A 23,681-nucleotide genomic window follows, 5' to 3' on the forward strand; every position below is an offset into this window, starting at 1 on the left:
GGAAATGGTAATTTTTCTACACACCTTCCCCACATGGGTGTACAAAAATGCTCCCAAGTATAGACATCTATAAATTAGGTAAGTTTATGGACTATTTTTGAAGTTTATTATTAATGTTTGTTAATAATAATAAGGGGATATTTATTATGAATGCAGTACATTACTCAAAACACATTCAACCGCCAAAAGCAAATTGTTATTACTGATGATTGTGTCCATAGCTGGATCTTGGGTGGTGATGAGGTGGGTCATCGATGTGGCAGTGACTTTTCACGCTGTGTTCTCTGCAAAACACTCATTGCAGAGCATTTTTGTATGCTAATTAAAAGATGTGCAAAAATTATTATTTAAAATAATACAAATCTTAAAGTGCACCTATTTCATTGGTTAAAAACAATGTTATTTGGTATATTTGGTATAATAATGTGTTAGCGTGGTTTATGGTTAAAAAACACATACCGAAATTATTTTCCACATACCGTACATTTTTGTAACTCCAGATAGCAGCTTTTCTAAAACTCACTGATTTTGTACAAAATTCATTGATTTGAAAAGCGCTGATTGGCCAGCTAATCTGTACATTGTGATTGCCCTGAATACCTCTATCGTCACAGAAATGTGAAGCTCCTTACCATGTTTAAAGGATTCGGTCACAATGCAATGCTGACAGGAGTTAACTTACAGGCTGTGAGTCCAAGAGGGAGGAATTATGATAAGAGGCTTGTTTGAGATGAGTAAATTCTGCACAGAATCGATCACGTGATCGCCCCGAGATGCATTCCGGTTAGAAAAGTGTCTGAGTTATATCTGACTCGCTTTGATGTCACGCTGATGTGTGCCAAAAAACGGGCTCATTGGATTCTGCAGCCGGGGACAGGTGCTCTCCACTGACTGCGTTGACGAAAAGCACGATGGGAAAAGACTTGCTGACGACACAGCTTAATGCTCATTGCCTGGGGATGTCTGATGACTTCTTAATTCTAAAAACTCCACTTCCTTTAGTAGTTTTTATATTTTTTCAACTTGTTCTTGACTTATGACATTTATATTTTAATAACTTTTGTATTGGTGTTGAATTATTTGTACTGTGAGCTGTTTATATTTCACACAAGAGAAAAGAATTTGTATTACCGCTAGACTCAGATTTATACATCACAACATTAAGTATCCTTTTCCAGTAATGAACAGTTCACCTTCGTTGATTCCCCTTATAAACATTTTAATGTAAATGCATTTATTGGTATTTAAGTTGCATCTACTCTCACAGTGAAGAAAAGTGGGCCGCATTGGGCTTCTTCTGAATTTTTTTGCATAACAAAAAGTACAGAGTTTAACTTTGTCTTTAGATTTTCACCTATGCATTTTCCACTTACCAAACCATTTTTAAAACACCATTGGCATTGTCCTGAATGTAAAAAGTATAAACATGACAGCAAACTGTTACCATATCATGCATGCATTCATTCATATGTTAATAACTGATTATTTGAATAGTTGCATAACACAGAGATGTAATTTAGAATGCTAGTGTCTCTTAAATGAGTATGAATTCAATAGGTGATGGTTTTATGTCCATTTTGTTGGAGAAAGAATGTAAAGATTTGTTCTTTAGTAAGCCAATTTGCAAAGCCATGCTGTTTCCTTAAGGTTTTTTATTTTAAGGTACGTCGTCTTCTTTTCAGCTTTAACACTGAGGTCGGCCATAAAAGATTTCTGTTAGTTGTTCGAGCTCCCTTATCTGTTTGAACTGTGCATTTCTGTGTGTCAACCAAAATCCAGTCCAATGTATAATTGGGGAGGGGTCTGGAATGCTTTGTTGTACGCTGTTCACTACAATACGTACTGCACTTACACTATGTTTTACACAAATAATCCTGCATTGATCCTGTATCATACTGCATTTTTATAGCCTTTTGGACCTATAGGGACATACACGATGAATTACTCGGAGAATAAGAGTTTACATCATTGTTCTGTTTATTTTTACAATTTTGTGGATAATAATGGTTGTTTTATATATACTGCTTTTTATCCTAAAAGTTACATTATGCACAATAAAACAATTCACTGCCCAGGCCAGAATACCCAAGCAAACCCAGGCAGGAACAAAGCTATGAGGATGGAAGAGAAAAGATTCACTCCGTTGTTATCCAGAATGGGTTTCCCACTTATTCGTTTGACATTAGGTGACTCATAACTCACAACTTTCCCAATGGTTTCGTCGTATCCTTGAATGGGGGGAATTAAAAAAGATATATTATTTATAATATTTTAAATAATACTGCAAGAAAACTGCATATACATTTTCAATAATCAGCATAGTTCAACAGAATTAGATATAAAAGGGTTTTTTACATGATTCTTTGAAATACTTTTATGGTCAAATATTTATACCTAATGACTGCTAATCTGTATAGTTAACTGGTGACCTATGTACCCATGTACTATGCTTCTTCTTCCCATCATAAAACAAAAATTGTAATTTCCATACATTTATTGCTATATCCACTTAAAGGTGCAATGTGTAAATTGTAGCTACATCAAGTGGTGAGGTTGAGAATTGATTGTAAGAATTGTTTTTTGTTTTGTTTTAACTGTAGTAAAACCATGGTTAATTTTCGTAAGGTGCGCCAATGCTTGGTGCTGGGCCTGACCAAAGGGAAATCTCAATATACACTAGTATTTACAGTGAACACTTCATCAAAGGTAACCTCACATAAACACTGGATATATTCATTGTACTTTTAGCCATAATTCATACCAACTACAGTGATTAGTTACACATGTATTAAACATGTGTTCAGAATGAACTTTGTTATTCATTAATATGATTTAATATATTATATTACAATACAAAGTAATATATAATAGTAATTTTGGAGGTCTGGCTGAAATTGTTTTTAGTGACTAGAAAATACGAATTTAAAGGATTAGTCCAATTTTTTAAAATCCAGATAATTTACTCACCACAATGTCATCCAAAATGTTAACGTCTTTCTTTGTTCAGTCGAGAAGAAATTATGTTTTTTGAGGAAAAAATTTCAGGATTTTTTATTATTTTAATGGACTTTAATGGACCCCAAAGCTTAACACTTAACTCAACACTTAACAGTTTTTTTAAAGGACTCTAAACGATCCTAAACGAGGCATAAGGGTCTTATCTAGTGAAACAATTGTCATTTTTTAATATATTTGTCAAATTAAATATATGCACTTTAAACCACAACTTCTCATCTATCTCCGGTCATGTGATGCGCCAGCGCAACCTCACATAATGGCGTAATGACGTGGAAAGGTCACGTGTTACATATATATAACGCACATTTGCGGACCATTTTAAACAATAAACTGACACAAAGACATTAATTAGTATCTTTCGACATTCAACAACGTCGGAACGGTCCTCTTTCAACACACTTGTAAACACTGAAGTGTAGTTTCGCATACATCAACTGTGAGCTCTTGACACGATGACGTATTGCGTGAGGTCGCGCTGGTGCGTCACAGGACCGGAGATAGACGAGAAGTTGTGCTTTAAAAGTGCATTTTTTTTTTTCTTGTCAAACATGACAATCGTTTCGCTAGATAAGACCCTTATGCTTCGTTTGGGATAGTTTAGAGTCCTTTGAGACGCCGTTAAAGAAAACTGTTAAGTGTTGAGTTGAGTTAAGTGTTAAGCTTTGGGGTCCATTAAAGTCCATTAAAATGAGAAAAATCATGCCATGTTTTCCTCATAAACATAATTTCTTTTCGACTGAACAAAGAAAAACATTTCTGTTAAGAGGTGATTTAAATATTCGTGGCTTGAAACAGGTGGGTCAAGTGACTGGAAACTAATAGATAGATGCTCCTAATAGTTACATACTGCACCTTTAAGACATAAGTGTAATTTATTTTCTTCATAACATTAAAAGATTTTTTATTACTGCTGCGTTAAAATGCAAATATATATATATATATATATATATATATATATATATATATATATATATGTATATATATATATAAAATGGACAATTAAGTGGACAACAAATACAAATTACAGTTTAAATTTGTTCGATATACACATTTATCTTTCTAATACAACATAAAGAGTCCTTACCTGAAAACTGCATGGTTGCCCCAAGGAATGAATCCAGCAGTGATCCAAGCAGACCTGCTATAGCTCCATACAAGATTATTGGCCACTGTGAAACTGCCAAATGCAACTCTTTAACCAATAGCACCTGGGTAAAGTAATATGCTCCACCCACCGCAGCTCCACCTAATAAACTAGCAACTAGACCAACAGCAGTCACTCCTCCATTGGTACCTATAATTCATAAAGAATTTTAAATGAGACTTAGAAACTTGTGAAATATCAATTTAACAATGTTCAATTACTCCATTATTAAAGTTTTTCCTTGAAACTGTGCTTTCCTGAAAGTTGTAAAGAATACATTGTATCTTCCCTGTGACAATATTTATAGATAAAACAATGTTTAGTTTTTGAGCTGGTTGTGACACTTTGCACACAAAGGTCTGCTAACATGTCTATTGTTTAAGTACATTTAACCCTATGCATCTGGTCAACTTTTCATTGGCAAACATTTCATTGGTATACATAAAAAAATTTGCTAGACTCACTGAGCTGCATGGTTATGGTGAAATGCTTTTAATTTAATCCAGTGTGGCAGGTGAATAATTTGAAATGTTTATTTGTGGTGCTGCTGTAAATGACTTTATAAACAACCACATTTTTATTAAAAACTTGTTTTCTGTGGCAAGTGAGCAGCATCTGTGGTATGAGCCTATGTAACATTCAACTTATTGCCATGTACCTGTTGGGACGTCTCTCCAGGTGGTAATGAGCCTGGGTGTGCTTTTACTAAGCACAGGACCCACCTCTGAAGCCCAGGTGTCCCCTGTGCTGCAAGCAAGGGCTCCCAATAGTGATAAGCACATCCAGGAAGCAGAATACTGCTTGCCAAAGTCTACAGGTATCTCACCAGGGCCAGCTTCAATCATATAGAGTAGAGCTAGTTCTGTAGGCACTCCACCATTACACAATACTTGCACCCAGTTCCTTTGGCCGCCTAGAGATGTCAAAAAGACCAAGCAGATGTCATCATTACTCATTCATGATAATTGAATTATTTGTTATAGGGGCAGATGTAAGCACTTCACACATCACTGACCTACTTACATTATTCACACACTGACATACAAACACATACTCAACACACTTTATACTGGGAACCATATGGGACCAGGGAACAACTTCTGAGTTTAAAGCCTAAAAAAGTGCATCTATCCTTCACAGACATAATCCACACGGCTCCGGTGTGTTAATATGTATGCATACTAACCTTCTTTGTATTCAGGGTCGATTTGTTTTTTGATTTCCCCCTTCCATTTTGTTAGTTTGCTGGATGTCACAAAAAAGGTTAACAAAGTTGTGAAAAAGCTCATGTTGGCCATAGTGAGAATGAAGCCAACCAGCATTGCTGCAAAAAGAATGAAGATTTATTTACAATTTTTCATAACTTCAAAGTTTAACTGTCGTACAAAAACAGAAGCACAACACTAACACTTAAACAAGGAACATAATAAATGCAAGAGTATAAATCACTGGTCAACCGATATGGTTTTTTTTAATGGCCGATGCTGATATTAAAAAAGTTGTATGGCCGAGTAAATAAAAACAAACAGAAAATTGTTGAAACTACATAAACATCTGTTATACATAACATTTATAAATATACCCTTTTAAATTACTTAGGGGTTAGTTCACCCCAAAATGAATTTCCTCATAAATCACTTACGCCTGTGTTTTCTTACCTACCAAGTCCTCCCAATTGTGCTCAGAACACATTTTAAGATATTTTTGATGAAAACCGTGAGGCATATGACTGTCCCATAGACTTCAGTTTGTTTTATAATTCTTTTTCCAGAAAACAATGAAAGGAATTGCCATCAGTAGTTTAATACTTAATGAAGTGACTACAACACTTTTGTGCACAAAGAAATAAAAACCAACAATTTTATACATCAATTTGTTCTCAATTGGAGGACTTGGTGGTTTAGAACGACACACTTTAATCCATTATACTGTATAACACTTGCATTTTATGGGAGCGGGCCCTACAGTAATAGGATTTTGGGTAACACTTTAGAATACTGTATCTTGTATAACTAATAAGGAATTACTGCAGAATTAATCGTTAGTTCTTCATTAACACTCAAGTCACTACTATTAACTACTAAGGAATATGTGTAAATTAATCAGTATGTCATAGCGGTTTTTTAATTATGTTAAGTAACTATTACGTAATCAGTAACTAATCAATTTAGTCATGCGATTAAGTAACTACTAATTCCGCTTCAGGAGGAATAACTATTAAGTAACTATTAATGAACTGTGATGCTCAGTATCAGGTTATGGCCTGTCTTCTTCTTTACTACTAATGTTAGTTGATTTACTTAGATGGAGCCATGACCTGCCAATACCTCAGGTATGTTTATGGCCTTATATATATATTTTGTGTGTCTGTTTTTACTCAAGATATTTCACATCACTATTATAAAGTGATGACAAAGAATTCTGTATTTAAGGCAATGATCAAATAATTACTTTGAACCCATTAATAATTAATGTAGAATTACCACATCATTATCAAGGAATTACTAAGAACCTGGAACAGTATTCTAAAGTGAAAACAATGGGAACCCATTGACAATTAAGAATGACCACATAATTCTCAAATAATTACTTCAAACCCACTATTAATTAATAAAGTAATTATTTGAGAGTTATGTGGTAATTCTACAATAATTATCAATGGGTTCCCATTGTTTTCACTTAAGAATACTGTTCCAGTTTCTTAGTAATTCCTTGATAATGATGTGTTAATTCTTTAATAATTATCAATGGGTTCAAAGTAATTATTTGAGAATGATGTGGTATTTCTTTAATAATTGTCAATGGGTTCAAAGTAATTCTTTGAGAATGATGTGGCAATTCTTGCCACGGCATTTGTCATCACTTTATATTAGTGATGTGAAATATCTTGATTAAAAACACACACAAAATATATATATGGCCATAAACATAGGCTACCTGAGGTATTGGCAGGTCAAGCGCCATCCACGGAAATGGTCGAGCACAAGGAAAAACAAGAGGAATTCACAATTATTTTTAAAAAACATAACGTTAAATGAATAAACATTTATTGCAGCTTTGAGACGCAACTTTCTTGTACTTTTACAGCTCATTAATGTGGTATCTACAGTGTTTGGTTTAAGTGTCGACAGCGCATTGTTAAAATGCGAGAGCGATTCACCTCTCCGCTGACAGTTGGTAACCCTCAGTCCCATCTCTCTTACAAAGTGGGAGATATTACAAAACTCACCGATATTACATGTGTGCGCGCAAACTTTAACCTGAATGTGATCAGTATAGTAGGCATAAATCTAAGTAAATCAACTTACATTAGTAGTAAAAAAGAAGACAAGCCATAACCTGATACTGAGCATCACAGTTCATTAATAGTTACTTAATAGTTATTCCTCCTGAAGCGGAATTAGTAGTTACTTAATCGTAGTTCTTCAGGAGGCATGACTGAATTGATTAGTTGCTGATTAACTAATAGTTACTTAACATAATTAAAAACCGCTATGACATACTGATTAGTTAACACATATTCCGTAGTAGTTAATAATAGTGACTTGAGTGTTAATGAAGAACTAACGATTAATTCTGCAGTAATTCCTTAGCTATACTATTATAAAATTATTAGTTATACAGTAAATAAGATACAGTATTCTAAAGTGTTACCGGATTTTGTTTTTATCTCCCTCTTTTGTCCTCGAAACTCAAGGACAACGAGACTAACAGACCCAGTTCCTGCTGCTGTGAAGCGCTATAAACCACAGATTTACTGGCCTCCCATCATCGTGATGCCCAGCCGGTGTCTGACCCTTTATCTCTTTTAAATAAATTTAACTTTTAAATGATTATTAAATTATTGAGGCTGACATTATCTTAACTTAGAATTACGTTACGTTACATATAAATTGGATTATTAATCCGCTCACTAGTATGGATTCATTTTAGCCACTGTACATTGCTACTTTGTTGTCCTATGATTTTTTTTTTTTTATGTAAAGCTGCTTTGGAACAATTTGATAATTGCTACATAAATAAAATTGGATTGAATAAGAATTATACATTTAAAACACTGCTTTGAAGCAGGGGCAAATCTGGGTGGGCCATAGCTTGCGTAAATTGACAGCTTGTCCACCCAGTTAGATCCATGGAAATACATTATGCTTAACCCAATTAGACCGCGAGTGTTGGCGCGGACATATGCTACCAAGTTTTATTCATTTGACCATTACTCTTTAACCATTTGCGCTATCAAAAAAAGGATAATGTAACTATACATGTGAATTCAAAATAAATAATACTGTGCTAGTGATTTTTGAAGATTTTAATGCAAAAAGCTTATTCTGTGCCTTAAATATCTGTGATGAGTGCAGATGTGACATTAAAAGGAAACCTGCAGATGATTTTAAAGACATCAAAATATGCACCTCACCTCCTATAGCACCACCATGATCAAGACTCTTTCGTCTGAAGGCTCTGAAGGTGATCATAAGAGGGATGAGGACTGAAAACAGCCATCGCCATGGTGATACAGGCTGCAATGTACCTGCATCAAAGCATTTAAGATATAATACATTAGAGTACGGTTCTATCACAAAAATGGACATACAACTATTTTTACATTTTTATTACAGATATTCACTTATCACTTTTATTTAAAGTGACTTGCAAGTTCATAAAATAAACAAGATTACCTGCCAAAGTAATATGTTAAATATAGAAAGTTTTTATTTATGTGTGTGTTCATAAGATATAGTACATAATGTTTATTGTCACATTTATTGCTACCATGGAGAGCTTCAAACTAAATTATTTAATAATATTATTTTTATAAAAATCATACAACCACAATCAATTATTGACTATTGTATCAATCAATCTGACTGAAACAAACAAAGAAACAGAAAACACAAAAAGTGTCTCACCATAGTAAGTGCTGGCAGTTATGGACAGAATCCAGAATGACAAAGAAATTGCCAGTGTAAAACACAGCACAATCATGTACGCCATCATCCGGATGTAATCTTTAATGTACATACCATCTTCAAAATGCATTATCCTTGACTGTAAATCTACGAGAAACAGAAAATCAGAACAAGGATGTTTGGAGACTAAACTGTCAGAAGTATTTAGACTGTTAAAATAGTAGTTATTGTTTTTTTTTTAGTTTACAATAAAAACAATAACTAGAGTGACCGAAGGTTCATGTGGTGACGTTTGAAAAATCTGAGTTCATTAACCGTGAAAATGAAATTATAACCAACAACCTGAAACGATCCTTGCAAAAATGCCTGTTCCCGATATTGTCCATGTTTTCTTACGTTCAGCCACTTTAACAATTTACAAAATAAAAATGAGCACAACCAGAGACAGCACTACTCAGAATATTACAGTAATTCTGCACGGATCGGTTTTGACAGACTTCCTGTTCAGTCCAGCCAAAGAACGTATACTGACAAGAAGCGAGACTCAATAGAAAGTCTCATTGCAATACCAGGGCCCAGCAGCAGACCTATGCCTCCGCCATTTTGGGGTGAAAGTCCAGTACTGACGCTATGTGACATTATCAGCTGATTTGTTAAAAATATAAACATACATTAAAGCTGAAATCCAACCTGAATGTTGACATTGACAACACAGAATACCGAGTGGGTGATCATCAAATCCTTTTAACAGTTTATTTTACAGACTTTGTGACTTCCATATTTTTTTCTTCACAAAACCAGGTGAAAAAAAATTCTATTAAAAATATACTTTAAAAAAGTGTACTAAGTATATTTTCTAGATTTTGTACTATTTTCGTCAAATCCAAGTATAGTTAAGTGTACTCAATTATGTATTAACTTCAACTTAACACCTATTTGATTACACTTCAAGTGTAAATAGTATGCTAAAATGGAACAACTTTTTTTAAACTTCAAGTGCACTAAAGTACACTCCTGAAAATCAAGATTCATGAGTAATTAAGCACACTTAGAGTACAATTGCATTGTATTGCCATTTTAATGGAAATACACTTAAAGCACCATTGCAGCACCAATTATAGTTGTGTTTAAGTGCATTTTGTGCATACTGCTATCATACTTATAATTACTATAAACTATGTTAATTTAGTATGCCTCTGTAATATTTCAAGTGCTCTACAAATGCACTTCCTCACTATTTTTAGTGCTTTTAAAGTGTCCCACTATGACAATAATAATGTTTTTAAAGTGAATTTCAATTATAACCTAAACATCATAGACACATACTTTCAGTGCAATATTATTATAGTGTATTTTTTTATATTTTAAGTATATTTAATTTGTACTTTTATCCCCATTTTGTTATACTTAAGCATGAATATTGCTATTACACTACAAGTGTATTATATAACAATTCAGTTCAAATGCACACAAACAGATTACAAACTGCATTTCAAAAAATGATCTTTATTAATGACACAAAAGTAACACACAAAACAGATATTGGCAAAATGGGAACCTTAAACAGTCAACTTTCTTTGAAATGCCGGGAAGAGAACAATTGGGAACAACTTGTACTATATGCACATCTAGGTCTGATTTGAACTACTTCCTCCGTAGAAGGTCCCGGATCTCTGCCACCTCGATGTTGGGGAATCACTCCCTCACTGCATCTGTAAAACAGGAAAGAGACATTTCAATTTCAATTTTATTTATATAGCGCTTTTCACAATTTGTAGTTGTTTCAAAGCAGCTTTACATTAAAAGAAGCAGGGGAAACATAGAAAAATCAACAGACAATAAAAGTAGCAAAATACAGCGGCTATGAATAAACTTTACAAGCGAGCAAATTAATAATGTCTGAAGCGTTAGCACACTCTTGACCACTTGATGGCGACAACCACTTTGCCGTACAAGGACGCTGAACGGAACTTGGTGTCTAGCGTATAGACAGTCACAATCGAGTTCAACTTCAAACCTAAGGCTGGTCACTGAGCCATCAAATATGGGAAAAATTTGTGCCCTACTCCGAGGGCACAGTTGCTCTGCTCATGCTAGCCTACAACCACATGTAAACAGACCCCTTTTCCATTTCCGGTGGCAGAGTGATATATCAGCGAGCAATGAGTCTTCCAAGAGAAGTCAATGGAATTTTACAAAATGCCAAATAAAACACGACAGAAACTGTATTTCGCAAAATGATGATTTTTACATCATTGAAAGAAGGAAGTGCAACACTGAAATCTGTATTTCTCCTGTCTCAGGAAATCATGCACGACCATTCAAAAACATGACTGGGGTTCTTAAGATACAAAGCTTAATACAAATGGATGAAGTGTCCCTTTAGATTTAAAGTGATTGACTGTGTCTGATTCACAGACATCAGTTGGCAAATAATTTCAGAGCTTAGACACTTTTGATATTCTAGGAATAATTAAGAGACCAGAATTTTGTGACCGCAGTGTACGTGTTGGATTGTATTCTGATATTAATTCTCTAAGATACGAAGGTGCTGGGCCATTTAAGGTTTTATAGGTGATTAATAGTATTTTTAATTGTATGCGATATTTGACTGGTAGCCAGCATGACATGGGCATGAATTAAAACAAGATTAATTATTAAACTTACATAATTTTAACACAGAAACCTCTTCAGCGTCAGCAAGGTCGACCACATGGTACATAACCTCTGTAAACACAAACATGGATAGACATCATATTAAAAAAAGGCAATCATACAACTTTAAAATATATTTTGACTCCAAGCTTCTTTACAACAGCATCTAACGTTAGTTTATCTTAAACTTAAAGTGAAGCTTGCTAGGTTACTATACAGAATAAGTTAAAGCTATTAAAACAGGCTTGCAAAATAAGCAGCATCTATCAGAACTACAGCAATGAGCTTTGAAACAACAGAAGATCATCTATATCGTTTAAAATAGCAGAAAGAGCCATTTGCTACAGTTAGCAACACAATCTCCAACACAAGTAATCTTGCAGATTTATTTTTAAAGTTTTAAACATCGAATTGATTCGTTTATCTAACTTTGCTCACTGAAAAACCGCATGTTGAACTTACTAACGTTAACGTTACTGTGTACAGTGTATACTCTTAATGTTTCCTGTGTGTGCTTTAAATTAAAACACTTCTCGCATAAAGACAAAAATAATCACAAAGAAGAACAAAATAGGAACAAATACGGAACAGATCTGCGCGATGTAGAGGAATGAAAGTCAAACTTACCTCAGCCGTACTGTTTAGCATGAAAACGAAGACCGAGTCAGTACAGTAGCGGTTTGAAATAATGCCGTTGATCCTGATTGGTGGGAATGAATGGGTGGGTGCAGGTGCATTCTGGGAATTGGAGTCTTTTGCCCTGGCGTTCTTACATGCTGTAGATGTAAATGGACTACAAATTCCAAGATGCATTGGATGTTTCAAATGTGTTTTTTTTTTCATTATTTTGGATCCGCTGCTGGCACTTTATGTACTTTTTATAATCTGCGTTTTCACACTGATTTGTTCTTTACCTTATAAAAATATAAAATATTTTTATAAAATGCATAACGTTTACAAAACATGTTTAGTTGACAAACATGTTGACAGTTATTTTGAGTGATGCTCAGATCTTCTTAAATAAAAAAACCTTTATGAATTAAATTACATTAGCATAATAATACATGTATTTAGTAAACGCACTTGTAGATACAGTATATAATGTTTTTATCCAGTTTTTATGTTATGTGCTTCCTCGAACCCCCCACCCAGCTTTGAAAACAGAGACAGCACCTCACAACCAGCACTCCTCACATCCAGCTGTGAGGAGTCCTGGAAACTTCCACCAGTTCCCGTATACATCCATATGTATGAACACAAGGTTTCTGGATGTTTCACGAGTTTACTTCTGAGTATTACGTTTCCAAGCACTCTGCCTCATTTATCTGACAAACCTAAAGTTTAGCAGGGATTTCCCATCCGTATTTGTCCGGATACAGCTCTTTTCATGCAGTGTATACATTTTATTATTCTAACGTATTTTATGAAAGTACTCTGATATGCAACTAAAAATACACTTATTTTAGAGTGTACCGTATAAAGTGTACAGAAGTCACACTTCTAATGAAGTGAGATCACAGTACACTTTAAAAAAGTAAATTAACAATTCATTTCAAAAAATATACTTCCCATAAGTATGTTGAATTGTCACTCTAAGTATGTCAAATTTAATACACTTAAAAAAATAAACTTCTATACAATTTAAAATACATTGACAACAAAGTACACTTCCAAAAAGTACATTTAAAAGATAATTGAATTACTGGTAAATTAGTATACTTATTTTTTGGACTCTTAAGTTGAACTTAATTACATCTTTTTTGAAGTATACTTTCAAAAAGTACATTTAAAAGATAATTGAATTACTGGTTAATTAGTATACTTATTTTTTGGACTCTTAAGTTGAACTTAATTACATCTTTTTGGAAGTATACTTTTAAAAAGTACATATTAAATACTCTTTAAATTAAGTACAACAAGTAGAAGCATACTTGTTTTATACTTCATGTACTTCAATCATATTTCTAATACACTAAAGTATACTACTTTTTTACCTGGGTGGTCTTTAAAAACCATGTCAGTTTAAGTATTAATTAAATTAAGGACATGCATCAGAAAAATTGGGAATGTTGGACAATAAATATATAACAGGAATGTAACTTGATAACAAACTTTTATGAAATAAATGAATTCAGCAAATACATTTAATTAACTCGTAACTTAGTGTCACATTCATATAACATTATTATGGTTTATGGCTAGGAGTTCCTAAAAGAATTAAGTTTAAAATTACACTAAAAACTAAAAATTTAGCATAAAAATATGAAAGACAAGATTTGTACGGTCACGTTGATTTTGCAGTGAATCATTGCGTTCTTTTATTCCAATATGACTTCTTTTTCGTTGCCTTTATGTGCATGTTGTGGTGTTGTCCGGTTGGCATTTTCACCCCAAAATGACGGCCGCGCTACCGAAGCAGCATGACTGTTTCCAGAGAAGCTAGAGTTTCACATCTTGGGTTCTACGCTCTTTGGTTCAGATTGAATGCAAAAGAGTCCTTTACAGCCATTGGTGCAATTTGAATCTCCATGTCAGTAATTGGTTTGCGTGCTGTCAATCAAACAGACGGGGCACGTTCAAGCTCAAATCGGTGACGTTTTGCAACGGTTTGAACGACATGCTTTCTGGAAACGGTGTGCACCGGTGTGCAATAGGTTTGAGATACGTTTGACTGGAGACTGCCCAGCTAACAATTTTTGGTTTTAAAAAGTTTCCCTAACATAATTTTTTAAGGTTTGTTTTTGGTTAGCCAGGAAAGTTTTCTTTACGGAAATAGAACGTTATTTTTAGGTTAGTTTAACGTTCCCCTAACGTTATGATAACGCTATAATAACGTTAGCAGAACGTTATTTTAAGGTTAGAATAACGTTAGAAAACCACTTGGGAACGATACCACTTCTGTTGCAAAGATGTGGGCGCAGGCTATTTGATCACATGGGCTGTAAAAGGGTCTAGGCCTTTTAATTATGTTTTTTGAAAGTCGATTCTTTTATTTTTATTAATGTAAAATTGTTTCACATCAGCATCACAGTGCATCATAAAAACCTCTCAGAAAACGTGCAAATAGATAATTCGTCTAATTACTTTTTGGAACATCAGGGCTGCGTTCAGCCCCCGACAAAACGTTGCACAACCTTGCACAATGTTTATTAAACAGAAATGGCGATGTGTTGAACGCCCTGTTGTGATGACGCAAGAGTTGCAACTACGGTAGCTGAGAGGCCATTCTTTGTGTTCTTTTTTAAATGTTTCTGAAGCCTGATGAAATCGTTATAAATGTGTGTTTAATACTGTAAAAGACCCTCAATGTTACAGTCACTGACCTTGCCGTCCAGAATGAACGACAACATTCCAACTTGAACCCATTGAGCGAGCTGTCTCTTTACTAACGCGTGGTTTTATACATCTTGCCGCTGATTGGGCCAACATTTATGACACAACCACCAAACAATAGAAAACTCTTATAAAACCTGTTGCATTACGTTGAACACCGTTTCCAGGAAAAATGTCGTTCAACACGGAAACCGTAGCAAAACGTTGTGCACCGGTGTGAGATTGAACGTGCCCCAGGTTTACTAGAGGATAGCTTAATAACTTTAGTAGTTTAGTAAAAACAACATGTATTTAATTGTTTGCTTGTTATAATTAGCCCATGTGCATTACAACTAATTTTGGTCACATATGGGGCAAATTACAAAAGGAACCGATCATGCCATATGCATAATTAGAAAATCATGCAATTGCAGTGGAATTGCACTCTTTTACTCCACTTCTCTTTTGTTGTCATTCTGTGTATGGCCCTGTCCCAAATGCCACATTCCGGACTTGTGGACTTCCTTAGAGTCCACACTTTGATGACATCATATAGTGCAGACCTTAGGGACCCTTGTATTTTGGGACAGACTCGAGCATCACACCGGAAATAGGAAGAGATGTTGCCCATCAGTGAACTCCTCCCATCCATCGTCTGATTGCTATTTCGCAAGGACTTCTGGGTAGGTAAAGTGCATGGAGCCTGCAGCAGTGCGGGCTTCGCCGAAGACCGAATCAAGGGTGCAAAGGGGCGCTGATGAGCACACTTTGTAACAGAAAATGACAGATGGGACACCCTACAGACTCAAAGGTTAAGCCAGCACGTGCAATTTAAAGCCATGAGGCTGAAAGTCCACATTAAGTGCGCCATGTGGGACAGGGCAGGGCCAAAATGTGCTGTTGTCCAGTTGGCATTTTTACCCAAATTAGGGGCCGCACTGCTAAAGTGCCACCTAGAGGCTGTTACCAGAAAAGCATCAGAATTTCACCTCTTGGTTTCTACTCTTTGCTTATATTATGCTGTAGGGACCAGGCTTATTTGAATAGGTTGGAGCAAAACTCTGCATTAGACATTACATCACATGTGACTGGCCCCTACACTAATATGATTTTGTTTTTCTTTGTCTTGTCCTCCCGTCATCGTGATGGCCAGCCAATATCTGCCCAGCAACAACCAACTGCTTTCTCTTAATTTTTAAATTCTTAATACATTTTATTGTATAGTATTTAATATATATTATATTTTTATAGGATTGCAAGTATTTTTATAGGATTCCTATAAAATTGTATAATTCAGTATTTAATATATAGTATATTTTCAATAAGATCAGCTAAGTCTGGCTCTTTTTCTGCGTTTTTTGTAAGACTTTTTTCCACATGGTTTATCTCCTAGGAGTTTTTTTAACCCTTTGGTAATCAGCTGACATTAGATTAACTTAGAATGTTCTATACGTTACATTAATACTCCACTTACTAGTACAGTTTAATTTTATCCGCTGTATGTTGCTACTTTTATTGTCCTCTGATTTTTCTGTGCTTTCTCTGGTTTTTAATAATGTAAAGCTTTGGCACAATTGAAAAGTGTTGTGAAAAGTGCTATGCAAATAATATTGAATTGAACTAAATTGAATATTAAAACATTTATTTAGCGTTGTGTTTATAGTTTTAAATACATAATCTAAATTACTTGATACTTAAATATGAGCGAAACTGATTTTAATGTTTTATTCTTATTTTCTTGTTGCTGTTGTTGTTATTATTGTATTGCCTTAGTGTATTATTCTGTTCTAAATGTGTCCCAAGCAAACAATGTGACAATGATTAATTCATCTATGCATTTTGATCAGCAATCAGTAATGCAAAATAATAAACTAATAGATAATGGCATGCAAAGGACACATTCGTGCGGTTTCCCGGACAGGGCTAATCCTAGTCCCAGACAAAAATGCATGTTTGAGCTGCCTTAATTTAAAAACATCTTGTATGGACATAACTCAACATATATTAGTACAATTGTTTTGTCTCAAGATGCATACCAGTATTGTTTTTTTTTTAAAGATTTGTTTGTACAAACTACTTAAATGCCCTTATATAACTAAGGCCTAGTCTTGGATTAATCTAAACCCTATCCAGGAAACTGACCCATTATATAATACAATCTATTTGTTACAAAAGCAATGAAATTACAAAAACTTCACTTACCTAAACAGATTTACAACTGGTATATTTCAGTGCAGTTTTTGAATGAATGTATGATAATGATTTTCAAACTGGAAAAAATATGACATCACATGTCATGCACTCTAAAATGATTATAAGGGCTGATTTTTTACAGCTGCTAGACATCTCTGCATTTCAATGACTACATTCATTAGCGTAACAAATAAGAGAATGCTGAGATAGAGAAGAGTTGTTTGTAAAAAAAGAACAGAGAAATGCATGCCAAAAACATATTTGTCAAAATATTTTTTTAAAAGTATTTTATTATTAAGCATAATGAAAGGAATCTGCTGAAAAACAGCAGCATCATTCCCATGCTGGTACACGCTGGTTTGTTGCTGGTTCAGTTGGTGGTCACCAGCACCAAAACACAACATATGCTGGTCTTGCTGGCATGCTGTTTTTTTTCCAGCAGGGCAGCTTAATGCCATCCAGGGTGTAAGCTTATATGAGTTACTTTCTTCAGCCAAACACATATTAGCATCAATTTCCTTTGGTCTGTGTGTGTTAGTACAAAGTAATGATAAGTTACAAATCCCAAAGTATAGACCATTTTGCAAGATGCAAACAACACTGGTCCTGAAGCACTTCCTGTTTTTTTTTTAAAGTTTTTAGTTAATTTTTTACATTTTGATTCAGTTTTAAATTTTCTGTTGGTTGTATTTTGTTCTACTATTAATTAATATTCATATTTTGTTCAGTTTTACATTTTGATTTAATTCTAAATTTTCTGTTGGTTGTATTTTGTTCTAAAATTAATTTATATATTTATATATTGTTCAGTGTTAAAAAACTAAAACAGGAAGTGGTTCTGGACCAGTGTTGTTTACATTTTGCAAAATGATCTATATGGAATAGGGCGCTGCGCACCCTAATCAGCGTATGACATCAAAGTATCGCGAGATCGATTCGAAAGCATGTATTGGTCAAACGCATGACGTAGAAACCAATAAGAAAGAAGATCAGTCAGCAGCCGCCATATGTAAACACATTGGTTGCAGGCAGCTCATTTATTGCAGGTTTAAGATAAACATGGAGTGCACAGAGAAGTGGACAGACAGCGAGGTTCAAGCCCTCCTGAGTATCTATTCATCGGTGGAAATCCAAAAAGATTCAGATTCGGGAAGGCGTAATATTAGGATTTACGAAAATATCGCAGTGCAGCTGTTGCATCTTGGCATCCACCACACATCCAAGCAGTGTAGGGAAAAAATAAAAAAGCTCAAACAAGATTACAGAAAAATTAAAGAGCACAACAATCAAAGTGGATCAAATTTCCGCAGTGGAAAATGGTTTGCCGCCATGGACGCCATTCTTGGACACAAACCCTTGTACACCAGGAATGCGGGTGCAAACCATTCAGCGGTCGCCCTTTCGGACGGCATAGGCAGCGACACTGACACGTCTGTGGAAGGCAAGTTTTTTGTACAGCTAAATATAGTAGGTAATATGTAAAATAGGTTGGTTTAGGTCAAGCGGGATACTTTTATAACAAAAGTCTCTCCACCTCATTTACCCTGTGTGATGTAGACGCGTTACGTCACCAGGAGGGTTCCTGTTATCTGTAAATGAAAAGGGGATCTCAAACTGGGGGCCCCAGTTTTGTAACATTTTATAAAATACATTCATTTATCATGAATTATGTGTAATTAAACCTCAGAAAAATAAGGCTAATAGCAAAGAAAAAAAACACATTGCATAATTGTAATAAGTTTTGTTTAATTTAAATTTTATGTTTTATATCATAAATTGTCTTTGGGGAGGGGGGCCACGAAGGGCACAAGGGGGGGGGGCATGCTGAAAAAGTTTGAGAACCACTGTCCTTTTGGCTTTTAATTTTGGTTAAGATTTTGTTAAGCCTATGGGTGCATTTTCACCTTGGTTCTCGATTTGATAATTCATTATTTTGTCATTTAATGTATTGGAAAATCTTAATTTAAGATGCACTTGCAAACGGAGAAAAGTCCTGTGTAGTTCCCCTTCCAGTTCCTCTTTCAAAAGTACTGGAGCTAAAAGATTTTTTGTGTAGGCCTACATTATCATGTTGTGACAGTATGTCACAAATAAGCAGATGAACAATGTCTCACAACAAATTGCTAAATTTTAAGTCTTTCCTTAAAAGGGAACTGGCTTGTTGTTGTTTAAGTGAATTAATAACAGTTCATAAGTAAAATGGCCATTTCAAACATGCTTGGAGGAAAAGAAATGCAGCAAATTTTAGGATGCTCAGCTAAAATTATCTTAAATGCTTAAAATGGCAATTAAAACCCCAAACATTTGATAGAAAACAAGCAGCTATTGTTAAAATGTATCAAAGAATAGTCATGGGCCACCCCACAGCATATACACTCACCTAAAGAATTATTAGGAACACCATACTAATACTGTGTTTGACCCCCCTTCACCTTCAGAACTGCTTTAATTCTACGTGGCATTGATTAAACAAGGTGCTGAAAGCATTCTTTAGAAATGTTGGCCCATATTGATAGTATAGCAACTTTTGCAGTTGATGGAGATTTGTGGGATGCACATCCAGGGCACCAAGCTCCCGTTCCACCACATCCCAAAGATGCTCTATTTATGCCAAATTCTGACTCTACCATCTAAATGTCTCAACAGAAATCGAGACTCATCAGACCAGGCAACATTTTTCCAGTCTTCAACTGTCCAATTTTGGTGAGCTCGTGCAAATTGTAGCCTCTTATGTAGTGGAAATGAGTGGTACCAGGTGGGGTCTTCTGCTGTTGTAGCTCATCCGTCTTAAGGATGTGCGTGTTGTGGCTTCACAAATGGTTTGCTGCATACCTCGGTTGTAACGAGTGGTTATTTCAGTCAAAGTTGCTCTTCTATCAGCTTGAATCAGTCGGCCCATTCTCCTCTGACCTCAAAGGCATTTTCGCCCACAGGACTGCCGCATACTGGATGTTTTTCCCTTTTCACACCATTCTTTGTAAACCCTAGAAATGGTTGTGCGTGAAAATTTGAGCAGATTGTGAAATACTCAGACCGGCCCATCTGGCACCAACATCCATGCCACGCTCAAAATTTCTTAAATCACCCTTTTTTCCCATTCTGACATTCATTTTGGAGTTCAGGAGATTGTCTTGACCAGGACCCTAAATGCATTAAATCAACTGCCATGTGATTGGTTGATTAGATAATTCCATTAATGTAAAATTGAGCAGGTGTTCCTTATACTCCTTTAGGTGAGTGTATATTGTATACAAGGGAACATGGGTTAGTTTAAGTACATCAGAATAAATGAAGAGTTTAAGTAGCCCTTTTCAAAAGAGGAAATGTCCCAAAAATGGGTGTTTCAAGAAGACAACAACGCCAAACACACAAGCAAGTGGGCAAAATCTTGGTTCCAGACAAAATGCCAGCTCAGTCTCCTGACGTCTCATTTATAAAACTGTGCGTAGGATCCTTACTAAAAGTCTACGTACGCACAAAAGCCAAAAATGGCATATGCCAAAAATATGAAGACTTATAAAACAGAGCAATGTTCCCTTTATAAATTATAGATCACCTGCAAGTGTGCGTACATGAATCATCCTCAGTTCCTACCCTGCAAGCCCATTCTCCCATTAAAGGCGGGGTGTTTGATTTTTGAAAGACACTTTGGAAAAGGGAGTCGGGCCGAGTACCAAAACACACTTGTAGCCGTAATGAGCAGTAAGGGACATGTCCACTAACCGACATCGTTGCCTGGGTTGCGTTATGTGTGGGGCGGATCTATCAAAAGAAGGTCCAGATTCTATTGGGGTAGGGGCGTGTTGATTTCAAATATCAACATTGGCTTTTAGAGATCATGCAACCCACCTTTAAGTTTGTTTTTTATAGATCACAACCTTTCCGTGGGAACTGGGGTACACACGTTTCCAGTCCCGTTTTGTGCATACGCACGCTTTATAAGTGTGACCCATTGAAAACTTGTGGGGTGATTTTAAAAAAGCAGTTTCAGAAGCAAAACCTAAAAATTGTCAGGAACTGTGGATCTTGAGCTGAACCTGTTTGCGGGGTGCCAGAAGTTGGTTGACTCACTCGATTTTACACAGATGTGCAGCAGTTATAAACAACAATGGTTATGCAACTAAATATTAATAATTTAATTAGTTTAAAGTGAAGTTAAATCTTAAGAAATGTCTTAAGTTTTTACAGAGAAAAATGTTAACACTGCTGCTGTTTCTTTAAACAGTTTAATATTAATTTTAAGACTTGATAATTGTTAATGCTTTGATTTGGAATTGAATGTGTAATTAGTGATGCACCGATGTATCGGCCGCCGATATTTATCGGCCAATTTTTGATGAATTTGAAACCATCGGCATATCGGCAATAGCACGAGAAAGGCCAATACCAATTGTTTATTAATTAACTGCATAAAGAAATCCATTATATGTAAAAAAATGAGTTAATGTTGTTAATAAAAGAAATGCTGAATAGCAAAAACCACCTTTGAAGGTTGTCATGCTGTCTTATTATATTTGTTTTAGCTTAATTTGTGCCTCTCTTATTATGTTGGTCAGTTGAATGTTAATTAGATCCAATCCATGTTCAGTAAAAAATAATTTGATGCTAATAGACCAACTGTATAGTATTGTATACAAGTGTTTAATATCGGTATCGGCCAGAAGTTGTCTGTTTAAATCGGTATCAGTCCAAAAAATCCTATCGGTGCATCCCTATGTGTAATATTTCAAAACATTTGAAAAGGAAATAAAATCTATTAATACAATTTTTGTTCTGTATTTGCTTTTATTAGTACACTGCTATTTTTATTAACAAAACTGTACGTATTGCAATATGTAATGTTTAATGCTAACCTGTTTATTAAAAATGCTCATCATGCATAATTATTCAAATCCCAACTCGTTGTTTCTAGGAATCTGTGAGATGCAGAGAAATGTTGGGTTATTGTAACACATTTTCATTTTGTTTGCAGTAAATGATTTTAAGCAGAATTGGAAGGTGCCCCCGGATGCATTTGTCAAAAGGAAAAGTCATATGCAGTCCAAAAGGTTAGTGTGCTATACTGCTTAAAAACATAGATAATACTTTTAAGCATAAGGTTTGTTGTTATTATTGACAGTGCATATACACAAACAATCTGTAAAAAATATTGACATTTATACATTTTAGCTCCAGAATTACCCAACTAGAGGAAATCTCTCTGGACATGAGTGTAGTTGAAGAGGACATAACTGAGCCAGACATGCCGTATGTATCCACACCAGAATCTCCACTCCTTCCTTCATCTAAGCCTGTAACCCCAACCCAACCAGCAGGTCAGGCAATTGATACATCCACCTTCAGCATGTATCAGCATTTAGCGAACCCATTTCCTCACCCCAAAGCTCAATCACTAATGCCTGAACATCAGCAAGGCAGACAAAAGAGGAAGAGATTACCCAGTGCAGTAGAGGAGCAGCTTTTGGACATCATCGCTCAAACAAACAGTCCGATTCTACCACACGTGCCCAGAGATGCTGATGAAATGTACTATTTCGCACTCAGTTTAGTTCCGAAGCTGAACAGACTGCATCCAAGGAATCAGACCAAGGCTCAAATCCATATCCTGCAATACCTGGCAGACCTGGAATTAGAAGATAAACAACAGCGCCAACAACCCACATCAGCCGTACCAGCTTTTAAAAGCTAAAGCACCTGACGACAACAACAACCTTCAACATTTCATCAATATCCTGTTATCTAGAATGTTTAATTGTTACTTTAACATTTTATTTGCATGCTTGCATTTAATAAATAGTATGTGGGAAGTCAAATTAAGTGCAGAAATACACCAGCGTAGAAACTTCACGTAGGTGTGTCATAACTATTGTTGCCTGGCAATTAATTGTCGCAGAAATAATTGCAATATCGTTGACCATCACTAATTGTGTAATGATAAAATATAGCATAGTAATGCAAGTACCTGATTTCTGAATACAGAATTTCTAAGAAAATTTGGACATTACAATTGAAATGGAAAAGATAAACTTAAATATTAAAAATGAATAAAACATATAAATATTATTTATTAAACACAAGTCATTGATTTTGATTGGTTTAGAAGCTGCTCTGTATATGGCATCCATCCCACCTCCGTATAACTTTGGTGAACGAAAGAATAAATGTTTTTTTTATCAATAACCTTACATTTTTGTTACTTTTATTTTGTGAAACCTTGCAGGGTATATGAAATATCCTTTTAATAAAAGCATTGAGCCCTGTGAAGCCATTGAATTTAATTCGCTCTGCATTCCCTGTGAATTCTGCTGGGTTATTTTTAAGCCAACGCTGGGTAAATATTGGACAGAACACATGTTGGGTTAATAAATTAACCCTTTGCTGGGTTGTTTTAACTTATGGTTGGGTTTCCAACAACCTACATTGTAAAAAAATCTGTAGAAATTACAGTG

The 23,681-nt window shown here is 35.1% G+C and overlaps 2 protein-coding genes across 2 annotated transcripts; one reads left to right on the forward strand and one right to left on the reverse strand.

Moving 5' to 3' along the window:
* Nucleotides 1-1,953: 1,953 nt before the first annotated feature.
* On the reverse strand, nt 1,954-9,595 carry tmem19 (transmembrane protein 19). The gene is made up of 7 exons (XM_055191332.2): nt 9,415-9,595; nt 9,073-9,219; nt 8,580-8,693; nt 5,349-5,486; nt 4,821-5,075; nt 4,103-4,312; nt 1,954-2,228 (listed from the first exon to the last, which is right to left on the reverse strand). Exons 2-7 carry the CDS (start codon nt 9,200-9,202, stop codon nt 2,065-2,067), a joined length of 1,011 nt encoding a protein of 336 aa, XP_055047307.2. The 5' UTR covers nt 9,203-9,219; nt 9,415-9,595; the 3' UTR covers nt 1,954-2,064.
* Nucleotides 9,596-18,197: 8,602 nt separating this feature from the next.
* LOC129432483 (uncharacterized) lies at nt 18,198-23,513 on the forward strand. The gene is made up of 3 exons (XM_055190909.2): nt 18,198-18,673; nt 22,205-22,280; nt 22,402-23,513. Exons 1-3 carry the CDS (start codon nt 18,292-18,294, stop codon nt 22,919-22,921), a joined length of 978 nt encoding a protein of 325 aa, XP_055046884.2. The 5' UTR covers nt 18,198-18,291; the 3' UTR covers nt 22,922-23,513.
* Nucleotides 23,514-23,681: the final 168 nt, after the last annotated feature.

Source organism: Misgurnus anguillicaudatus, chromosome 1 (assembly GCF_027580225.2).
Source record: "Misgurnus anguillicaudatus chromosome 1, ASM2758022v2, whole genome shotgun sequence".
Taxonomy (NCBI): domain Eukaryota; kingdom Metazoa; phylum Chordata; class Actinopteri; order Cypriniformes; family Cobitidae; genus Misgurnus; species Misgurnus anguillicaudatus.